At 39.8% G+C, this 23,112-nt stretch overlaps 1 protein-coding gene across 2 annotated transcripts; it reads right to left on the minus strand.

Moving 5' to 3' along the window:
• Positions 1-96: 96 nt before the first annotated feature.
• On the minus strand, positions 97-21,374 carry krt222 (keratin 222). 2 transcript variants are annotated; one of them, XM_067584345.1, is made up of 10 exons: positions 20,852-21,374; positions 20,382-20,585; positions 16,972-17,054; positions 15,848-16,001; positions 13,769-14,041; positions 11,919-12,044; positions 9,164-9,384; positions 5,252-5,475; positions 5,075-5,177; positions 97-2,499 (listed from the first exon to the last, which is right to left on the minus strand). In XM_067584345.1, the coding sequence occupies exons 2-10, from the start codon at positions 20,547-20,549 to the stop codon at positions 2,286-2,288; spliced, it is 1,566 nt and encodes a 521-aa protein (XP_067440446.1). In that variant the 5' UTR covers positions 20,550-20,585; positions 20,852-21,374; the 3' UTR covers positions 97-2,285. The 2 variants fall into 2 exon arrangements, with proteins under 2 accessions (XP_067440446.1, XP_067440447.1); XM_067584346.1 differs by lacking the exon at positions 20,852-21,374 and having other exon boundaries at positions 20,382-20,723.
• Between the last annotated feature and the right edge of the window lie 1,738 nt (positions 21,375-23,112).

Consider the following 23,112-nt stretch of genomic DNA (forward strand, 5'->3'; position numbering starts at 1 on the left):
AAGAAGACATTGATGTCAAGTGTGTCGTGTCCTCTAGTAAATCAAATTAAGATGATGATAGTAAACATTTGACAGAAACACAACAGTCTGCATTTTTTTTTTATTTTAAATGATAAATTGTTAGATAAAAGCATAATACTTCATTCTGAAGTTACAGAGCTCCCAAAATGAAGAGTGTGCTTCATGAAGCAAAGCAAAATCAAGCACAGAACTGCATAGATAATATCTTTAAATATTCTCAACATATTCTCAGGCACCTAAATGCAATGCACAATGGTCCATTTCTTATTTTCAATATCTTTGGTGCCGACTCAAAACTTAGCATAAAAACTCTTATTTTAAGGTGTAACAGATAGCATGTGTTACACAGTTCAGCATTAAATATACACTGCAGTGTTAACTATTTACAAATACTGCCCTCCTCTGGTTAAGACGGGGAATCTAAATTCTCGGAGACATGATGAGTGCTCTGAGCCTCACTGCTAATAAGATCACAGTGAGCAGTTTATTTTAGATAATGCTTCGTAAAATATAGCCTACATTATCAGTATGAGCCGCAAGATTTTTTTTCTCCACATAGAGAATAAACTGCAATAACAAAAGACCCTCAAAGTACACACATTCTGAATACCTCTCAGTGCTGATGTTCTTCTAAGTGCTGTATATGTCTGCAGTGCAAGTATTTAGGGACTGTATGAAAGTTATTGGGGTGGGGAGGGGGGATGAACATTATGTTTCACTTTAAAAAAACAAAACAAAGCCCTCTCCAGTGTTATTAATATTTGTATTTGACCCTTCCATTGACTAGAAGGTAAATTGCAACACCCTCCCGACAATGTCTCAATGTAATATTGAATTAATACAATTGATATTGCCATTAATAACTGAGAGTGCACAAAGATATTAAGATGGTGTATTCCAAATTAAATCTTAAAGGAAACTTTGGTATTTTTCAACGTTCAACCCTCATGGCCCCGTCAATGTATGTCCACTAAAACTAGTTGTTTTTGCCACTGGCAGGCTCAGATTGTTATTATAAGTTTCTGACAACATCACGGAAAGGACCCCACAGAGAAATAAAACTTTTTTCTTTACCTTTCGCTTGATCCAGTCTGTTCTTTACTGTGTCTAACCAAGTCTCACTCAAGAAGTATTGGTGAGAAATCTTGTGAGAGTTGAGTTCTTGTCGAAAACAGCTAAATATTCAGCCATGACTTTGAAAATCTTTTTAGATAACACTAAGCTATGCTTTCTGTACTCCAACACAACAAACTCCTCCCAGCACTCCTCTCTCCAACTCTGTCATGGCTGAATATTTATCCAGATTACATTACAGCCTGTTTCGCTACTGCTAGCTGAAGCGCTCTCGCTCAATACTGGACCAATTTCAAAAATTGTTGTCCCCATTAGTCACTTAGACACAAAAAGATGGGAAAAAGATGTTGAAAAATACCTAAGTTTCCCTTTAATATGTTAATGGAATAATCATTTTCACATAGAAGTTGAATGAGCAATTGCCCAAATTACTGTCACTGTCGTTTTATATGGCACATTTACATTTTTAAAGACACTTTATTTTACTGTAGTTCTGCCTTCTGTTAAGATGCAGAATAAAGTGAAGGTGCGAGCTGCTGTATGATACTGACAAATGATGTTACACTCTCCCCCCAAAATTTCTGAGTCTAATAACTTCTGAGACTAATCATTTTCATACAGTCCCTTACAGAAAAACTACAAAATAATCCACCCTCAAATAGTCCCCATCAGGTCATAGAGCTCTGTGACTCCTCGCTTCCATTTATCTCCATCTATCTCTGCACTCAGCCACCTGTACCAAGTGTTAATTAGAATTAAATGCTGTAGTTAAACTGAGTCATATAGTCGATATAATCTCTTTTGACCTGTGACCTCATACTGAAAGAATGACACACACTTTTTCTTCATCTAGAATGATGATGGAGAAATATGTTTACATTAAACTGTTATCCTGTGTAATGTAGTGAATGTAGGTCTGCTATATTGTATACTCTATAAAAATGGCCCCATTAGATTAGCACAAAAGCCCGATGGGTGATGCTTATCCTGCCAGAGTGAAGATTTGATTTGAGAAAAATCAGTTGTGATGCAAAGTTTTGAGTAGGATATTTATGAATGATGTAAATTGAAATTCATATCAAGCATAACGGGATGGTAATAACCCAGATGTTAATGACACATCACCAGTGTTACCACAGACAGCTGCAACAGGGGAAACCAGTGTTGACTCGGTCCAACCACCAACAGAGTTACTGTGTGATAGTTGGGATGCTGCGTGATCTCTTCATGATGAGACGCACCTCCACGTCTGGGAGGCTGTCCTGTTTAGTCTGGGCACACCCCTCATCTGCTGCGGCCATGTGCAGGTCAAAGCGCAGCGACACAGACTTCTTCCTGAGCTTAGGATTCCCTCTGAAGAATGAGCCCTCCCACTGCTTTATCACCTTGTCAATCTTCTCTGTTCTGGTAGGATAGAGGTGGCAATGAAAGATGGTGATGATACATGATGAATGTCACAGGATGCATTATCAGATTATTTGAACAATGCATGACTGTTAAGAAAAAAATTTGTTGTACAGGCGGTTTTTACTTTGTACGTCTCTATTTTCTTTTTAAAGTCAATGTCAACTGCTGGAAGGCTTTATTTATTCATTTATATTATTATTGTATGCCATGCAATCCCATGTGCTTTGGGTGTTTACACTGGCATGACACAAAAATAAATAAATAGTTAATTCATTTATTCTTTTTTTTGTAATACAACTGGTTGAATCCGGCTGATAAATTCAGTGCACAGTGACACTAGGGGGCAGCAAGGGAGAGAACTTAGTACTGAACAACAGCACATAAAGCTTGAGTTGTCTTAAATGTGGCCTGGTATAAGAGATATGTGACAAAAAATGAACTTCAGTTGTAATAAGATGTGACCAGTCTGGCACTGAATAGACTCACTGTTGATCAGGACCTTGGATTTCTTCCTGACCAACCAAATTAAATTAAAAATGATGCAGCTCTCTCTCTCTGTTACATGCTGTGACCAGACAAATGCAGATTGCAAATGTGTCATACAAAAAATAATAGATAATCATGGGTGTGAGGGGGTGGGTTTGAGAATCACGAGGAGTACTTGTTGGGCTCTTATGAGACTCAAAGGTGGACAACAAATGGGCCAAAACACATTTGCCATGTGAGATTTAGATGTTAGTAAACTAATGTGGTAGATGTTAGTTACAATGTGGCCTTAAATCTGCATTAACTGACTTTTTGGCCACTTGGGGGCAGTGCAACAAGCTGTAAAAACGACACTGGCTTATTATCACCTTCTAAAGTTGATATGGTATTTGCATTAACAAACAGTTGCCTGTTTACGCATCTAGCAGACAAAGCAACATTAGTATTCATTTAGAGTCGTGTTTCTGGCCACCTGATTCATTCTTGTTTTAGCTGTGTTTTGGACTTCACCAACTGCTAGTTGCTAACTTTGTCTGTCTGCCATTTGATGCTGGGGAAGTAGCACTCCTGTTGAATGAGTGTTGTTTTGTTTTGTTTTTTTGCTGAAAACAGGCTGAAAAGACACTTAAAAGCCCTATATCCTCTGTGGCTTTCTCACTACGAGCAACACAGTTCACATCAAAGTACAGTAGTTTGGCTCACAATGTGTTGCACTCTTTCCTGTGAGAAGTACAACAACAATGAACCATAAAGAGCATATCTACTATTCATTGTAACCAGTTGACGGCATTTGCAGTGGGTTAAGAAACATCAGTGACTGGAAAAATGTTGTGTTGCTGTTTCACCATGGCTTTAGACTAAGGGTGGGATGTAAACAACATGAGGACATTATAAATATTTAGAAGTGCACAGGCCTGTGAGGAAGTTTTAATGTTTTGAGGGGCATTCAGCTAACTAACACTGGTTCCACCAATACCTGTCTTGATGCCGTATCTTTGTACAAATCTTTCTACATTATAGCAAACCAACTTCATCAATCATAGAGCATCAATAAATATCTAACTGGAATATTTTTAATAGAATAATGCCTCTTGTTAGTGGGCTGGCCAACAAAGCTCACTGATATCAGTAAAGATTCAATAAAGTGATTTATTAAGAGTGACTTATACTATCTGTCAATCACAGCTAAAAGACAAAAGCCAATATTCTGCCTCATTAATCTAATCTGATAATCGTTATATAGGACAATAGGAAGAGGCCTCATCTAATTAAACAGCATTAACAAATTGCACAAACATACCACAGCACCCTGTCAAGCCTAATGTCAACTAACCTAATTATCCTCATTTTTGGAAGGGAAGTTTAGAAAATGAACACATCTTTTGATGAAACAACAGAGTTGGTGAGAACACACTGTAAATGCATGCTCCTGGGCTGGCAGAGTCACTGGGTTTGTGTGAGGCTCTTTGTGGACATTATGCAAGTGTGTGTGTGTGTGTGTGTGTGTGTGTGTGTGTGTGTGTGTGTGTGTGTGTGTCACTTTGTGGATGTGTGCATGGGGCTGGTAATACCTGAAGCATGAACAAAGTATTCCACCCATGTCTCCTCCAATAATAACAGATGCCACACCCTGAAGACTCCATGCCAGACCATCTCCACATCAAACAAAAGCCATTAAAGGAGGAAAATTCCCATGCAGCACTATGATGAATTACTCATGGGAACCTGAGCAGCCAACTTAATGTTTTTATCGAAACTTGTTCAACATATAAAGGTAATTCCTTTTAGGGTTTGTACATCTTGTCTGCTGGACCAGACGTGACGTCGCCAGGGTGCAGAGGACATAGATAATTGTCTTGTTGAGACTCATGAGTCAATAAAATACTTACTGAGTCAAAGTTTAAGAGGTGTATCTGAGAGGTGTTAAGGCTTCAGGAGATTAAGCAAGCACAAAACTATGTTGTTTCACAGTCAAAAAAGCAGCAAGTGATGCTGTTGGTGCTTCCTGCTAGAAAATGCCTACATTTCAGATTGAACCAGAGGTGCTGACTACAGGTCAATGGGGGGCAAAAAGATCAATACTTACTCAATGGTGCCATGACCCTCTGCGCTCTCCCGCACCACATTGCCCTGAAGAATCTCCTGAGTCTTCACAGTGGAGATGGGCAAGTCTTTATCTTGCTCTGGCTCTGTGAGAAGACATTAATGATGAATCATGACAAGATACGACTGTGATGAGGGTGTGTGTGTCTGTTTGTCTCACCTGTGAGTATCACAAGGCTTTGCTGTCTATGGAGTATCGAGCTTTTCTTTAGCCCATTGTCTGCTGGGAGGAGTGAAGGGATTTCAGGCAGGGGCTCTGACTTGGGTTCGTCTGGAGTAATAGCAAGGTCACTGAAGTCGTTCTCGAGCCCGTTTTCCTTCGGCTTCACCACAGAAGACCTCCAGGGCCGCAAACTCATTGGCTGCCCATTACGGCCCATGTACCTGCAGGCACGACACCCAAAGTTGGATTGTATGTATGCATGCGTGCTTGTGTCTTTGTTAAAGCAATAGTTTGATGTTTTGGGAAATACAATTACTCCCTTTCTTGCCAAGAGCTAGATGAGAAGATTGATACCACTCTCAGAGGGAATACATGCATTAAATATCAGGAGGCTCCAATCAACCACCAGGCCCTGTGCTCTTATAGTCCAAACTCTAAAAGACTTTCAGTCTATCTGCTGGCCAGTCTGAGGCTGAGCCTGTACCAGGATGGGACGGTCTGCCAACACCACCCTAACAGAAGTGGCCACCATTCCTGTCTCCACCACTGACCATAGCCCTCTGACAATAGTTTTGTCAGTCAAATATTTGAGCTATATTCTCTCAAAGGACTGAAACCTTGATCTTGAAGCACACAACCAGATCAGACAAGCCTTAGTTGCCTTTGGGAAGGTACACCGGAGGGTGTTCATGAACTAAAATCTCCATCTTCTATGCTGTCCACCAAGCTGTGCCACTGCATTTTGACAACTGTGAGTCCAACATCTACAACATGAAGACAGTTCAAATGGTCTGTGTGGAATGTCTGTGTCGCAAGAGTGGGAGAGTTTTTTTCACTTGTTATCCTGCCAACTACGCCAAGAATGAGGCAAGAGCTGGGGAGTTGTTTTTTTTTATTATTATGCTGCCAACTACGCCAAGAATGAAGCAAGAGCTGGGGAGTTGTTTTTTTTATTATTATTATGCTGCCAACTACGCCAAGAATGAAGCAAGAGCAGGGTTTTTTTTTTTTTAACTACGCCACCAATTTCACCTCAAGGAAATTCTTGAGTCTTAACCATTTTGGCACCCAAAAAAAGAAAGGTCACACAGGCTTGCCAAACACTGGACTGAGACGTGATTCCAAAAAAAGATATAAATTTTATTAATAATATTCATTTAAAAAAAAAAAAGACAAGCAGGTCTCCATACTTAAAAATACAAATTAGCAACTCAATAAATTGGCAAAATCAAGCAGTGTGGGGAACGGGGAAAGGGGAGCACACAACAAATAAGTGCCACCACAATGGTCAACTAAAATAAAAAAAAATGCACACACACACCACACACACACCCAGTTGACCAAAGAGAGGATACAACATACAAAAACAATAAAAGCAAAACCAGTTGATCTACAGACGACGCCTGCAGAGTAGAGGCATAGAGACGTAGACACAAAACAGCCATAGAGACAAAACCAGCTGATGTAGAGATGTAGATACTTAGATAGACAGAACAGCAGTTATTCAGGGAGTGGGGGCCGGGTGTTTGGACAGGCCCCTCCACCGTAGGGCACAGCCTGGCTTCAAAATTACCAAAGAGAGTGAAGGCGCAGCTTCCTCCCAGCAGCAGGAGGGGGAGAGCCGCAAAGACGCAGCTCAATCACTTGACACACAAACGACAGTGTTAAACAAAGGCTTGAAGCGAGGCAATAATACTCTGGGTCTGCAGCCGGGAGAAGAGCAGACCACGCTAACAATTGCCGGAAGACCGGATTGTAAGCAATCACGGCAGACATACGCCAGACTGTGCACATGCCGGCCACATGGAAATCAGGCTCCAGAAAGAGGCAGAGGTGCACATGTCCATCTGAGGAGTGGTCACCTGCCTAGATATAGTGCTGAAGGGCGCTGCCTAGTAATCAGCGCAGAGCTGAATCATTGAATCCAGCCTGGTGACAATTTAGTGGGCCAGAAGAAAGGAGAAAAACCTAATCTGCCACATCTACAACACATCAGTGAACTTACCTGGCAGAAGTGCGTGCCTCATATTTTACTTTGTGCAAGAGTATTGTGAGAATAATCCTCCTACATCAATTATGCAGGATAGGGCATGTCAGGGATACCCCAAGACAGACAGCTCTGCAAGATTCTTTACAGGAAATGATGCCAATCATGACCTAAATTTGAAAAAATCTGACTGGATACACTGAAAAAGTTTGATCTTTATTTATCCAGTGAAGTTTTCAGGGTGTTTTACTGCATCAGTATTTTCTGTTAGGAAATTTTCTCTGCAACCTTTTTCAGCTGTCTGTCTGTCTGTTGGCCAGTTGGTCCACTACTTTGGTCCACACTGAAATATCTCAGCAACTATTGGATGGATTGTCATGAAATTTTGTGCAGACATTCATGATCCCCAGAGGATGAAGTCTAGTGACTTTCACAACGCCCTGACTTTTCCTATAGTGCCACCATGAGATTGACATTCGTGTGGTGATTTTTTTGTGACTTTGGTGACAACACACTAAAATAAGATGGTGAACATGGTAAACATTATACCTGCTATACATCAGCATGTTAGCATTGTCATTGTGAGCATTTCAACATAATGATGTTAACATTTAACTCAAAGCACCACTGTACCTATAAGTATAGCCTCAGAGACCTTCTAGCATGGGTAGAGACTCTTAGGCTTGTCTTAAAATTTTACTAAAATATCAGCAAATGCCAAAATGAGTTCATATGGTGCAAAAAAGAGTCTTTGTCAAACAAATACACATTAACTCTAGATGCACAACCGGAACAAGACCTTGGATGCTTGAAAGATGATATAAGAGTATACTGCATTGGCCTTTTTCCAGATATTCACAATCCAGAAACCTTTGTGGTTTTATGTTTGTGGTGTACAGATGCTTCAATAAGAAAGACTCTTTAGTAGTGATTGCTTTCTATCCACTCTGTCAGAGTGCAGAGTTGCAGATCAAGCATCTGCAATCCAAAGAAATGGGGATAACCATAGGCGGTGCTTCAATCTGTCTGTAACCTCTACAAGAGTCATAAAACCAAATTACCTTCCTCAAACTATAAAATGGCAATCATATGGTTGATGCAGCAAATGTGTTAAATTGCAAAGGAACTAATTGAAGGCCATGGCAAAGCAATGGAATATTCCCTAATAAAACAGCTTGGTGCTGGCAGGGAACAAGTTAAGAGGCCAGACAAGACCGGTCGAATGTCTGCGTTCTTCTATCATCATGTCTGATTAAAGACAGAGCTGGATTTTTAGGCTATGAATCAGTGGCAGAAAGTTTGTCATCCTCACTAAATTTGCTGTTCTCTTCATTCGTATAGGCAAAATGACTGGTATTTCTGGCCAATTTTCAATCACTGTTAATACATGTCACTACGTTGCCTGGGCGTACACTACAGTCTGAGTATGTCTCAACCTGCAATTATTGTGGATTTACAGTTTCTATACAGATAGACTGTACATGTTCCATGCCAGAATAATGGGCTTTAACAAGATGTCTTTTTAAAAGGAACACATGAAAGTGGATGTTTGGCAGCTATATATAAATGAAACGATTGAGAAATTATTTTGTTAACTTCAGTACTGATGAAGACGTTTCTGTCTACTTGTCTCAGTGAACAAGTGGTGTGTGTGTGTGTAAAGTCTGCTTTTTAGGCAGTCTTTGCATTAATATATAGCATGCTTTATAATAACGTATATGTGTGTATATTTTATTTTCTATTTTTAATTACATTTTCCACAGTGAAGTGTTAAAAGTGTATTCAGAAGTTGTATGACTATGTGTTATTCTTGACAATTGCAGCCTGTGAAGATGACGCAACCCCAGTGTTCTGGGAAATCCCAGTTAAACCTTCCTGGTTCTTCTATTGTTTCCATTCCGTTCTCTGCCCCTTGCCCTCACCTGCCCTCTTCACGCTCCAGCAGACGTCTGTAAGTGGCAATCTCTCGCTCTAGCCTCATCTTGGTGTTGAGCAGCTGGCTGTGGCGCTCGCGCTGGGTGGCCAGACCACTCCTCACCTGCTCCAGCTCACTCTCCAGCCCAGCAATCACCTGGGAAAGGTCCTGCAGCTGGTTTGAGTACAGCTGTTGGGTGTTCTGCAGGGAGCTCTCCAGGCCTTTCTCCTGCACACCGGGAGGCAAGGAGTTATTAAGATTATGACTGGACAGTTATCTTTATGTTATTAACTAACTCCACACTGAATTCAAAGAAACATGAATAGTTAAAAAAACATGAACATCATCCCTCACTGACTTCCCACTGCCAACAGTGCCAGTTGTGTTAGTTAGCGTGGTCTATCCATGCTGGAGGCCCTGCTGCTGAGAATTGAACCCAAGTCCCTGGAGTGTTGAGCCACATGGAGACAACCATGATTTTAGGTGTACAAAACCAAGGTTGTGGGTGTGAGATGGACTTAATATGCACTCATTGTATTACTTTGTTATCATAAAACGTGTCAAGGTATTACATTTTCATTTTAAAAACTGCCACCAAAATCAACATATAATAACCAGCAAATGATGTAATAACTTATTACAATATACTCAAAATGTTACATTATGCACTCAACTATTTATATTACAGACAGGTTACATTACTTAATTACATTATGACTTCTTAGGCACACTAGTGGCCTAGCTATAGGAATGGCAATGGATGGATGTCATGACATTTGGTGCAGACATCCATGTCCTCTATTGGATGCCTTGTAATCATTTTGGTGACCCCCTGACTTTTCCTCTGGTGCCATCATCAGATCAAATTTTTAATTTGTCCAGTGCTTTGGTTTGTGGGCAAAAACCTGTAAAAATAATGACATTCCCATCAGCCTTAGTCCTGTTCCGTGCTAATTAGCAAATGTTAGCATGCTAACACACTAAACTAAGATGGTGAGCGTAATAAACTTTATAGCAGCTAACACTCTGATGAGCATTTAATTCAAAGCACCGCTGTGCCAATGTACAGCCTAATAGAGCTGCTAGCATGGCTGTAGACATGCTATTACATTATTACATTACATTATTATATTATGCACAGTTATTACATTATCAGTTTCAATGGACTATACGGGTGGTTTTGCTTGTTTTAGCCAGTTACAAATTGCTTATACATTACTGCAGACTATTTTCTAAACAGTCTCCACTTGCAAATGCAGTCCTAAAATACAATGACAACTTGTCCTCTTAACTCAAATAAACTTTTTAACTTTACAAATGTGTTTTCGTTATTGTTACTTCACTTGGATGTTTGAGCTTCACTGTGCAGAATGAGGTACACAGAGTTTAACACTGAAAAACTGTTTTCACATTAATCTGCTGGAAGTGGAAAGTTTTTCAGCGCTCACTGAAAAACGGAGTTTAAAGCAGGTGGCTGCGGCTGAGGAGGTAGAGCGTCCACTAATCAGAAGATTGGCTGTTCGATCCCTGGCTCTTCTAGTCCACACGTTGTAGTGTCCTTGAGCAAGATACTGGGCCCAAAATTGCTCCTGATGGCTGCGCCAGCATTGTGTGAGTGTGTGTGTGTAAATGTGCCTTAGTTTAGATCCTGATGAGATTAGTCAATTAATCAATTAATTGCCAACTATTAAATGAATTGCCAACTATTTTGATAATCGATTAATCGTTTTGAGTCTTTTTTTTTTTTTTAATTTGAAATTCTCTGACTTCAGCTTCTCAAATTTGAAATTTTCTGGTTTCTTTAGTCCTCTGACTGTGACAGTAAACTGTCATATCTTTGGGTTCATATCAGTATCTTTGGGTTGTGTTGACTGTTGATCTGGACAAAACCAGACATTTAAGGATGTCATCTTGGACATTTTTCACCATTTTCAGACATTTTATTGACCAAACAACTAATCGATTAATTGAGAGAATAATTGACAGATTAATCAATAATGAAAATAATCGTTAGTTGCAGACCTAGTTTTGAGGCTAACCATGGTCAAGTATGCAATTTACACAAGTGTGATGTGGAAAATTTAAGCTTTCAGTGAAGGAGGAAAGCAGTGAAAGTCCAGCAGTGAAACTGAACAATAATGTAAATGAACAATATTTGCATATTATCAATTCTGGATTTTTCAATGAGGGAAAAGAAATAGATGGAATTTAAAGGTTTTTAGGAGGTAATTGTCTTTTAGAGGAAAAAAGATATTAGACACATATTATTATTCCAAGCAGAGTATTTTTTTTACTGGGGGGGATCTTTAGATTTAGCAATAAAGAAATAAATGTATATTTGCTGTCCTAGATGTCCTGCCTTGTTTCAAGTTTCTGCAAATAGTTTTCATACTGTAGTAAAATTAATAGGAACCAAGGGGTGATTGGAAGGTAAAAACCTATGGCACAGTATTCTTATGAAATGCTTAGCAGGAATGTAAAGTATATTATAGTATATGCAATTTGTAGTTATAGGCTAAAACAGAAAAAAACACCAATATCCTGTCCTGTCTGTGCAGCTTTACAGTGTAGGTGTGGCTGTATGATATTCTACAAATATGTACATATTCTGTTTTCTTAACTTGTCATTAAGTCGTTATCTTATCACTTCTACAAAGTCAACACATGCAATCTGCCACTTGCCATGTAAGAAGTGTTATCAGTGTGATAGTCAGGAAGTTGACTGCAGTAATATATGATGATATGTGATTGTGTTTTCTTACCAAGGCATGTAGGGTCTCAATCTCCACCTGGAGGGAGTGCCACTGCTTCCTGGCCTCAGCTAGCTCAGCCCGCGCCTCCCTCAGTGCAGTGCCGCCAAGGCTCACCTGCGCCCACGCTGCTTCCTCCTGAGTGAGGTGAGGGGGATCAGACAGTAAAAGAGACACCATCACACACCTAATCAAACACAAATCTTCAACCTTTTATAATAATGTTTTTCTAGCACAAATAAATGCTGATGATATGTGGATTCTTGGAATTAACATCTATTCAAGATAAATGAAACAGGCCTGATGGGAATCAGGTACAGCTGCCTCACATAGACACACTGGGTGGGTAACTGATCTTTCCCACTGGCACTCAGTCAGAGGAGAAGCAGCCACAGGTGGTACTGTTGGTAGTGTGCGTTTCACTTGGAGTAAACAGACAGCGGAGCAGACACCCGGGCCTGCGTGTACACACAGCTGTACCAGCTGTGTTGACACACTGTACAGCTGTTAGGTGTTTCCCATTGAAGTGGTGAAGTGGTCTCAGCACAGTTATGACAATAATAACAAAAGATGACTCAAGTTATTTTCTGTTTAATTTGTTACTCCAGTGATTCTCATTTTCTGTTTCAGATATAAATATTTTTATTATATATCTATATATATAAAATAAAATTGGATTGGAAATAAAGTTGGATGTCAAAGGCAAGGAAATTATTATTCCATCCTTGTGGTTGTAAAAGTGTTCAGACCCTTAACATGAGTGAAAGGAAAAATACTCTGTTATAGGTAAAAGATCTGCATTCAAGATGTTACTTAAGTGAAAGTACACATGTATTACCAGCAAAATGTACTTAAAGTATTAAAAGTGAAAGTATTCATTATGCTAAATCTGTCAGAGTGTTTTATTATATATATATATATATATATATATATATATATATATATATATATATATATATATATATACATATATATATATATATATATATATATATATATATATATATATATAATATAGCAATAATATTACTGATGCATTAACAAGTAAACACAGATTTAATGTTTTAGGTGCTTGAGTTGGAGCTAATGAAATATCACTGATGATAATCATGGACATCACGCAGGCTTTTGACTGCAGGATTGTGTAACTGTTACTTTAGTGGGACAGACAGAGTGGGTCTGATGTAAACAACGGCATTTCATAAAACCTGCTCTGTGGTAGCTTGCAGCCCTTGGCTGGGGCACTTCATTGTCGCTGTCAGACCAAAGTCATCGTGCTGTGGCACAGGAACACTGGCATAATAAAAGACAGATAGACTGCGCTTTTTCCAATAACAACAAAAAAGAGACCAATTAGACTAAAATCACAGAAGAAGTGCTCCTTGTTAAAAATAAGAAATGTTGCAGTTTCAAGATAAAGGATAAATGTCTGAAAGAGAGATGAGGATGCTCAGGTTGTAATTTGGCTCATAAATATTTAATGAAGACCAGGGATCATTCACATAGTGGAGTAAGTGACTGTATGTTGCAACACACTACTGTAACAGTGTGTAAGATTAACAGTAACAGTCATTAGGTGAAGAGAGTGAAGAGACATTCACACAAACACTAACCTGCAAGAAGGTATATGCAGACACGTACAAAGAAGCAGGGAGAGTCATAATCCTAAATAAAACCTTTCACTATAGTCAACAAATACTCCACTAACCATTTAACTTCAGTCAAGCATATACATCAGTTGGCTTTGCCTATGGACCAGGAGTTGGTCTTGAGGGTGTGTCTAGTTGGCAGTGGGCCAGGACAACATGAGAGAGGCACAGGCAAAATAAAAGATGAGAAAAGATGCAGGAGGAGATGCGTACCTCACTGAGAGCTGCTCCGTGTGTTCGGGTTGCTGATGCTGCTGCTGCTCCAGCTTCAGAGCGGCTAGGCCCGGCCGAGCCTGGGAGTGGATTTGAGCCCGGGCTGGGAAGTCTGCTCAGGTCGCACTGCGCTCTGATTCGGTTGAGGAGCTGGGTGAGCTCCATCCCTGTGCCATCCTCTTCCTCCCCTCCTGCTGTTGCTGCTGCTGCTGTAGTTGTTGCTAACAGAGCATCGCAGGAGTCGGCCCGCTGCAGCTGCAGAGCCCGGGCTGCCTGCAAACAGCCAACCAGAGGGAGCAGGAGGGGGAGGGAGGGGGAGCGAGAGAAAGGGAGAGGGAGCAGGAGAGAGAAAGACAGAAAGATGTTGATAAGATTGTAAAGGATGAAAAGAATGAGATATACAAGAGAAAAACAAGACAACAAGGGAGATGAGATTAATTTGTGAATGAAAAGGTTCAGGTTCAGGAAGGAGAAAAAGAGAGGAAAAGAAAAATGTGTGTGTGTGTGTGTGTGTGTGTGTGTGTGTGTGTGTGTGTGTGTGTGTGTGTGTGTGTGTGTGTGTGTGTGTGTGGAGGGTTGCTGTAAGACAGTCCACGCAATGCAGAGGCAGGAGAAAAAGAAGAACCTGTTATTGACCCCTATATATGTGCATATGTGTGTGTGTGTGTGTATGTGAGCAGGTGTGTGTGTTTGTATGGAGGAGATGACAGTGGAAGAGAGGGAGGGAGGTATTAGTCAGCAGGAATGAGAAAATGAAGAGAAGGAGGGAGGAGGAGGGGGATGAGGTCAGAGTGAAGGGACGAAAGGAATCAAAGGAAATGTTTAAGGGTTTATAGTTTAGACAAAGCGGTTAGCACAGACCTTATCAGCTGTAGCATCATCTACCAACTGACTATTATGTGTCTTTTTAGGAATTAGAAGTTTAAGTTTATGGCAGATGTTCCCAGTAAACTTGATCTATTACCCCATTTACACCCTGCATTAACACGTGATCTGCATCTGGATATCTTATCTCAATGAGGAAAAACACATGTTAATTCAGAGTGCAAATGCATGCATAACACATTGTGATCAGATCAGCTACCACATCTGTGATTGGTCAGGCTCACATTGTGATCAGATCAGAAGCCAGGGGCAAATTCAATCGAAAGGTCAGCTACAGGAACTCTTCCTGCTAGTTTGAGCAATTACATCAAAAGCTATAAGTAGTAGCAGTAGCTATAAGTCTTCCCTTGCAAAAAATGAATGATGTCTGTCCATCGCATTGCTTCCTATGACCTGGGATGTGCATATTTGTTGAAAAGTCCATGGTCCATGATTAGGATCTCATTATTCAGATAATGTATCCAGATACAGGTCACATGTTAAAACCAGGTTTTAACAGGTGTGGGTCCAGCAGCATTCTCACCATCTGATCCAACTCATCCCCTGCTGCTGATTAGTTTACAACTCAGTCCATTAAATCACCTCAAGTCAATCACTGACTTTGTGTCCAAACTGTGGTGGTGGAAAGTAACTCAGTACATTTTCTCAAGTACTGTACTTAAGTAGTATTTTGAGGTATTTTTACTTTACTTGAGTATTTCCATTTTATGCCACCTTATACTTACACTCCACTACTTTTCAAAGGGGAATATTGTACTTTTTACTCCACTATATTTATCTTACAGCTATAGATTCAAGTTCAGGTTAAGATTTTGCACGTTTAAGACAGAGAGTTTATAAAATGATGCATTATTAAGATTGACACTATTGAACAGTATATAAAAAAATTAAAATTAGTGCCACCTCAACCGGCTACAACACTGAAATGCTGTTTACATATTATTAGTAATAATAATATGATAATTCAATATTTGATATAGCAATATAACGGTGACCAGGCATTCTGCTGCCTAGCGAGTACCTGCAATGTTCTTCCTGATATTTTTGAACTAATCAAGGGGAACTAATCTTATCCAATTACTCCCAGAGTCACTGAAGCAAGAGCAGGTTTCAATTTGAGAGTGGGAAGAGAGTAAAAGAATGAGCCCGAGACAAAAAGATGTCATGTCGGTTCTTTGCAGTACATTTAGTGACCTCAAACTCCTGGTTCATCTCCTGCAGCTCTGTCATGGAGTGGCGAAGCTCCTCCTGCAGCGTCACGCTGCTCTGCTCTGCCTTCCTCTTTGAGTCCCTGAGCATCGCCACCTGTTGCTCCAGACACCAGGTGTTATGCTCCTCTGCCTCACACCTACGATGTCAAAAGGGAGGATTATTCTCAATGTTTATTGTTAATCATTTAACCATGACATTCATCAATAACATATTAACCTTGTATAAACAAAGGGAGGAAAAGGTGCCATGGCAAGGGCAATAATAGGCAAAAATACATTTATTTAAATTCTGTGCTGTAGATCAAAGTCCAGTGGAAAGCTTTTATTTTACTGAAGTATTGACACGTTCATCAGTCGTGCCAAATCTCCAGTTAAACTTGATTGAAAGGGTATTCCAACATTAGGTAGTGTGTGTGTGGGCACTAAGATTGTGGTTTTAGCTGAAAGATCTCATTTAAGTGCATACCTGTGAAGCTGTGTGTTTCAGAAATCATTACTAAAAGTAAAAAGGACATAAAGAGACCTTGACATCATCCTAGGTGTGTCATAAACACAGTCCAGAGTCTCACAGACACACTCAGACAGTCAGGAGACCCATAGCTATAAATAGAACAGGTCTATTTATTTCAAGCTGCAGTGTGTCACCACTGTCCTTCAGGGGTTAATGTACCTCTGTGACAGCAGAGGGGTGGTGTGTATGTGTGTGTGTGTGTGTGTGTGTGTGTGTGTGTGTCTTTATGTGTGTGTGTTTGCGTGCTGAGAGAGGTGGTGGGGGGCTCGGTGTCACTCTGCATCAATACATAAGTGAAAGTGCCGACGCTGCACAAAGCCCGGCCTGGATTTGTATGCAGGTTGGCTCACAGGAGCGGGAACTGGCCTGAGTTAGATAACAGAGGACTGGGTAAACATTGCAGCGGGATGAAAACAGGAAGTCTTTCATATTTCTTCAACAGCTATGCTTATATTGGGATGTTTTTATAGGCCTGTCGTAATATGTTTATGTGATGTGATTTTGTGCCAAATATACTAATCAATAAGCCATAGGCTGTATTGATTAGGTGAGAAGTTTTACAGCTTTCAGGAAAACTACAGCCAAATACAGCTGACCTGGCCTGGATGGCAGCAGCTCTGGACTTCATGCTGTCAGACTGTAATGCCAGCTGGGCATTCTCCATCAGTAGTTTACCAACCTGGCAAAAACAAAAAATGCAATAACATAGTATTATATCAAGGAATGTGCCACAACAGCATGCATTTTTTTCATTTGACTAAGACAGAGAGGTACATTTCCTTGTTTTGTACATGTCCCTAGTTTTGAATATTTCATGTTTTTATGAGCAATGAAAGATAGCTTGTACTGTATGTCTTACATCACTACATACAGATACTGTACTTTTAGTTTGATTCGATCTCAAACATTATGTCCAGTGTTGTTATGCCATCTTATTAAATATGACCTATATAATAATAATTAAAATAACCTTCACAGTCATATACTGTATATTTGTTGTAAGACCTCTTCAGAATAATTCATCATGCCTTTTCTGCAGCAGACATTTTGCCTTGTCATGGTAGTATAAGCACAGGTGTTAGTAATAAAATTAATGGTGGCTCTGTAATATTCAAATGTCCCAATATGCCATGACAGTGAGACAGTGAGCCATCATGCACAATACCGGGACTCTGAAACTGTAGCAGCTAAATGTATTCAGTCATCATTCATTTTATAATTTATGCCTGAGCATTTCCTTCTATGACAAGTCAAAATGTCTTTTGGGAAAAAAGACACATTTTATTTCAGCAATGATTATGTACATTCACCAAGCACTTCATTAGGAACACCTGTGCAATCTAATACATTTACAAAGCTTACACATTTTCAGTTTTTGTTGACATTGTCAAAAGGTGATAATTTCATTTGATGTTTATTATTGAGGTTGTAGTGGGTGGCGGTGTACTGGAGTGCATTATATTAGAGTGTTCCTAATATTTTGCTCCCCTTGAGTATGTTAATGGAGTGGACAAAATATTCCTAATATTTTGTCCACACCAGATTACTGTTCTAAATTATATATTAACAAACAATTCAGCATAGCTGCACATTTCCTGTTTATGTGATTAAAGCTTCCAATTATAATAATAACACTGATAAAAATAGCTAACTAAGCAAGCTTGTATTATAAGGACCAAACCTAACCTAATATATTTTCATTAACTTTAAAGGGAGGATACAGAACTTCCTGGCATAGCGTAATTTATGTATAACTGTAAAGCCAAATTCATGCCAGATTCAAGCAACACTATGGTATTATAGATGTTGTACATATTCTGATGAAATAAATCATTTGCATGAAGGCCTTATGTTTAAACAAGCTAGTCACATGCCAAATCACTTGAAAAATACAGGTATTAAAAAGAATGATGGCTGAATTCCATTTAGCTGCTTCAGTTTCAGGGTCCTGGTATTGTGCATGCTGGCTCACTGTCACACTGTCATGACTTACTGGGACATTTGAACAGAGCAGTTATTAGTAACACCTATGCTTTTCCTACTATGTCAAGTCAAAATTACTTGATGATTACTTGATTTGTTGGAAAACTGAAATTGAAGGTGTAACAACTGTACCTATGTTCAAAACAACTCAGTGTATGCATCTGTTCTCACCTATTCAGTGCTCAAATCTTCAGTGCATAAATCAGTGCTCAAGTATGTACATATACATTCTATACATGGAATAAAGCCAATGTCTTCAACACAGCCAATGAACTAATGTATTTATTTGTTTAGCATTAATATTGGCTAAATTGAACAGATGCTTCTATAAAAAGTACCAAAAATTTACAATTCTTTCCAGCTTCACTTGATTTTTGCTGTTTAGACAAAATCTGGATATTGTGAAATGTAAAGTACTCTTCAGTTCTAATAGACAAATCAGAGCACATAAAGGTGGCTCCCTGTCGTCTACCACACACAAATATGCACACACCCTTATTTATTTTGTTTTCTTATGAGTGCAATACTTTTAGAGAAAGACACACCCATGCCGAAGAAAAGCCAAAGATAACATGGAATATTTCATAACATTTATAGCAAAAACATTATGATACACTCATCATGTGCAGGTTCCAACACATTCATAACACCTGTCCCCCTTTTAAGCCCCTGTGAGATCAGTGAATCGCTGACACAGACAACATCACCTGCTTAATGTCTTACTGGCTGAATACACATGATTAAGTGTGTGCTGTAAATAAAAAACATAAAGCAGTCGTTAAGAATATAAATAGCAAAGTAATCCTATACGTTAACATCAAGGCATTCCGTGGAACAATAAGACTTGCAGAGTTTGATCTTTTGTCTGTCATAGACGTGGGAACATCAGCAAAACTTTAAAGACGAGCTAGATGACATGGTATGCAACCAGGAACAATCTTTAAAATGATTGTCAGTGACACCTACTCATGCATTCTTGCAGAGAGTGACACTAAAAGAACAGTCGAAAACCATCAAGTCAAGTCATGTGAGATCACCATAACTAAATGGAAAGGCCTTTGAAGTAATAAAGAGTCTTGCATTCTTTCTGTATGTGTGTCTGCGTTCCTGTGTCTCTCTGGCTCTAGTCCAGGTGTAACAAGTTTGTTTGAAGTGGAGTTATCTCTCACCTCATGGTCTCAGAAATAACTGAGCACCTGCTTTTTGGTGTATATTTTGCTACATTGCTCATTAATGTAATCTGTTCTGTTTTTATTGCCCTGTGAAGCACTTTGTAACATTTTTTTGAAAAGTGCTATATATAAATAAAGATTATTCTAATATCTTGTGACTTTTCAAAATACAGATCCCTTAAAATACAGTATTTACAGTATTTGATCCATGTTCAAACATGCAGTGCTTCTCGGAAATGTCAACTTTTCCTTTTCCTTTAGCTTGATGACAACTGAGTTTCAGTATTAATTTGACTTTGAAAAGGTTTTCATACATAAAGTAGAACCAGCTGAGGTAAAAACAGAAGTCATGAGGTTTTTTATGCAACTGCATTAACCTCAAATCCATGATTAGCCACTACACACTGTCAGTCCTTGTATCAAGTTCCAACTACAACTTCATGAGTGTGAAAAAGTTGTCATTACATGGTGCTGTTAATCAATAAACTACCATTTAAGAGAACCAGCAATAAGGTTTGCACCTATGAAAAATACAGCCCTTTCATGGTTATCACATGATGTCACATGCAGCTGTCATCAACACTGGTAATCGACTGTGACTCTGTTTTGACTGAAGTCACTGCTGTTTGATTATATACACCTGCTTCAGTTCTCTGCCAGCTGACATGGCCTTGAGCTGTTGCAGTGGAGCATAATCTCAGTATGATCATAAAGCCTGGGTGGAAATAATACTGTAGCATGCCCACTGCACCTTTATCTGGCAAACAGATGCTAGCTGCAATTTTCAATGCTCTAACTGAATCTTACAGAATCATTTTATCACTAAAAATCACAAGATATATGAGTCTGACCTGGGCACGGAGCTCTTTCACAGTCTGCTCCTGTCGGGACCAGTCCTGAGAGCGTGAGGACCTCCTGACACTCCAGTCGGCTATCTGGGCCTCCAGCCGCTGGTTGGCCTCCTGCAGCCTGTTCACCTGCTCCAGGAAGCCCTTCAAGTGGGCATTCAGACCAAACATGGTGTGACTGGAGTCCTGCAGCAAGTCCGTGGAGACCTGAGAGGGTACACACTCAAATGTTGACAGACACACACAATGAGCAATGACATTTCCATACAGTCAAATGACACAACAAAGCCAGTAGTGCCTATGATGGTAAAACATTCAGGTAGTACACGACTGACAGACTTACTGTGTTTCCTGCAGAATGCATACGCAGTCGTATAAAGTTGAAATTTTAACAGCAAACAGTCTGCCACCCATGTGAGATCACAAGCTGCCAGAGGCGTTTACTAGGTAAATGTTTACCCAGTGATACTCACCTGAGGCAACGTGGCCTTCCAAGAATAAAGCACAGTGAATGTAGTAACGTGGCAGCAAAAGTCCCTCAGTCTGTTCTCCTGGTCACGCCAAGTCAATCCACTACTCCCCACAGCTTAGCCACATTCCTCTACAGAGAGCTGGTTAACACTTTCTCCTTCCCACTGTGTCCCAGGTCATCATCAGCAGGCCCCTGAGACAGAGCAGACAGGCTGCGGTTAGCCTGCCGTTTGTGTGTTAATCTGTAGTCTTCAGGGTCAGCCACGAGAGGGATGTTGCTCCCTGTCCCACCTCATCCCCCAGGCAGCATTTGGGACAGGGGGAGAGCAGTGGGGTAAGCACTGGACACAGTGCTTACATCACCAGCACTCTGGGGCCCTTTGTGCTCTCTGATCCAGGATTACTGAGCTGCTTTCAAACAGGCAGCAATACAAGCTGCGGAGGGAATGTTCAGGGAGAAACAGTGACAGGACATGTGTATGAGTGTGTGAGACTATGTGTGTGTGTTTGAGTGGTGATTTAATAAGGGGTTACATATACCATAATTAATGTAAAATCAGTGTCCCTATACACTGCCCTGAAGTCAACTAATACACACTTATTGCTCAATAACAGTCTTGGCGAATAACTGTGTTTGTGTCCGACTGTCTGGGTCAAAGGTTTTATCTTCTAACTATTTTAACGTGTATTTACTTGAATAATGTGTTTCCTTTTGTAATGGATCTGTCATGACAACTAAAGCAATGTGCAAAGACATACAGTATTGTGGCTTTATTGCCTCTGAAATTTACATATATTTTCATAGCTATCTTCTACAGCCAGCAGACTGTATGGTAAATGGGCTGCATTTATATAGTAACTTTCTAGTCTCATCGACCACTCAAAGCGCTTGCGCCAGCATTCAACCATTCACACACACATTCATACACTGATGGCAGAGGCTGCCATGCAAGGTGCCAACATGCTCATTGGGAGCAATGCAGCACTTCCTATCCAAAGCGCCCCACAATGTTTCTATGCTCACCCATTCACACACATACTCACACACCAATGGCACAGCCATCAGGAGCAATTTGGACAAGGACACTATGACATGGACTGGAGGAGCTGGGAATCAAACCCCCAATCTTCTGATTAGTGGACTACCCACTCTACTTCCTGAGCCACAGCTGCCATATGTATGTAGGTATGCAGGTATGCAGGTATGGCATCTTCACAGACATCAATAATATCATAAATATATTTTAGCTGTCACAATAAGATGACTTTATGTTTGGTTATGCTAAGGGTGTTGTATTTAAAGATTCCATTAAATGTTTAAAACCACAAGCTGTGATCCAAATGTAGACAAATGGGTCGGCCCACTATCACAAAAACCTCTAAACACAGCATTGTAACCTGGTAAGACTCCCTAATAGATTGACAGGTTGTTTAATGCAGAGAATATCACTACACAGGAACTAAACTGATTCTTTTTGATGCAGCTAAAGTAAAACTATGTAACTTGCTGAACAGTGGCCATTGTGGTCACAAATGGAAATTACATAATAAATGCTAAAATGTAATGTAAAGGATTGGTCACACCAGAAGACACAGTAAAGTTTATCGCTTGTCACGATAGGTGATGCTAGAAGGTTGGTGATGTGGTGAACTCGCAGTGCTAGTTCAATCAGCTGACATGGTAACATGCTAGCCAAATGGGAACATGCTAGTCACATTAGCCCTGCCAGCAATTGCTAACAGGAAAATAATTTATGTAAAAGACATATTTGTACTATTGACTCCTGTCTGATAACTGTCTGCAAACTGCTCCTCTTGTGTGGAGCATTTTATACTCTGGCAGAGGACGGTTACATAAAAGTGGATTGTGCAACAAAGCTAAGCATTTCGGACTCTTCGCCTCTCTGCTCCTAGACAGTTTGCAATTAGTTACAAATTCATGGGAAAGTTCACAAAACTTAAACTTGACAAAAAAATTCACATGGATATTTACTTCACTGCTGCCAACAAATCTGATCTGAAACAAATAATGTAGTGACTTCATTGAAATTAATCCATTTTGCAAAGAAATGTTGCCGTAACTTAGCTAATATTAATCTCCATAAGCTACTGGTCATGCCAGAAGTGTCTTATAGCTTGTGTGTTACTAAACTAGTTAGAGTAAATATGTTGGTGGTCTTGTTTTAAAGGTTTGATCACATTTATTAAGTATGATTAGCTTACAAATACATAAAAATGCAGTTTCCACAACTTTCTTCAATTT

Source organism: Thunnus thynnus, chromosome 3, assembly GCF_963924715.1.
Source record: "Thunnus thynnus chromosome 3, fThuThy2.1, whole genome shotgun sequence".
In the NCBI taxonomy this organism is placed as follows: Eukaryota; Metazoa; Chordata; class Actinopteri; order Scombriformes; family Scombridae; genus Thunnus; species Thunnus thynnus.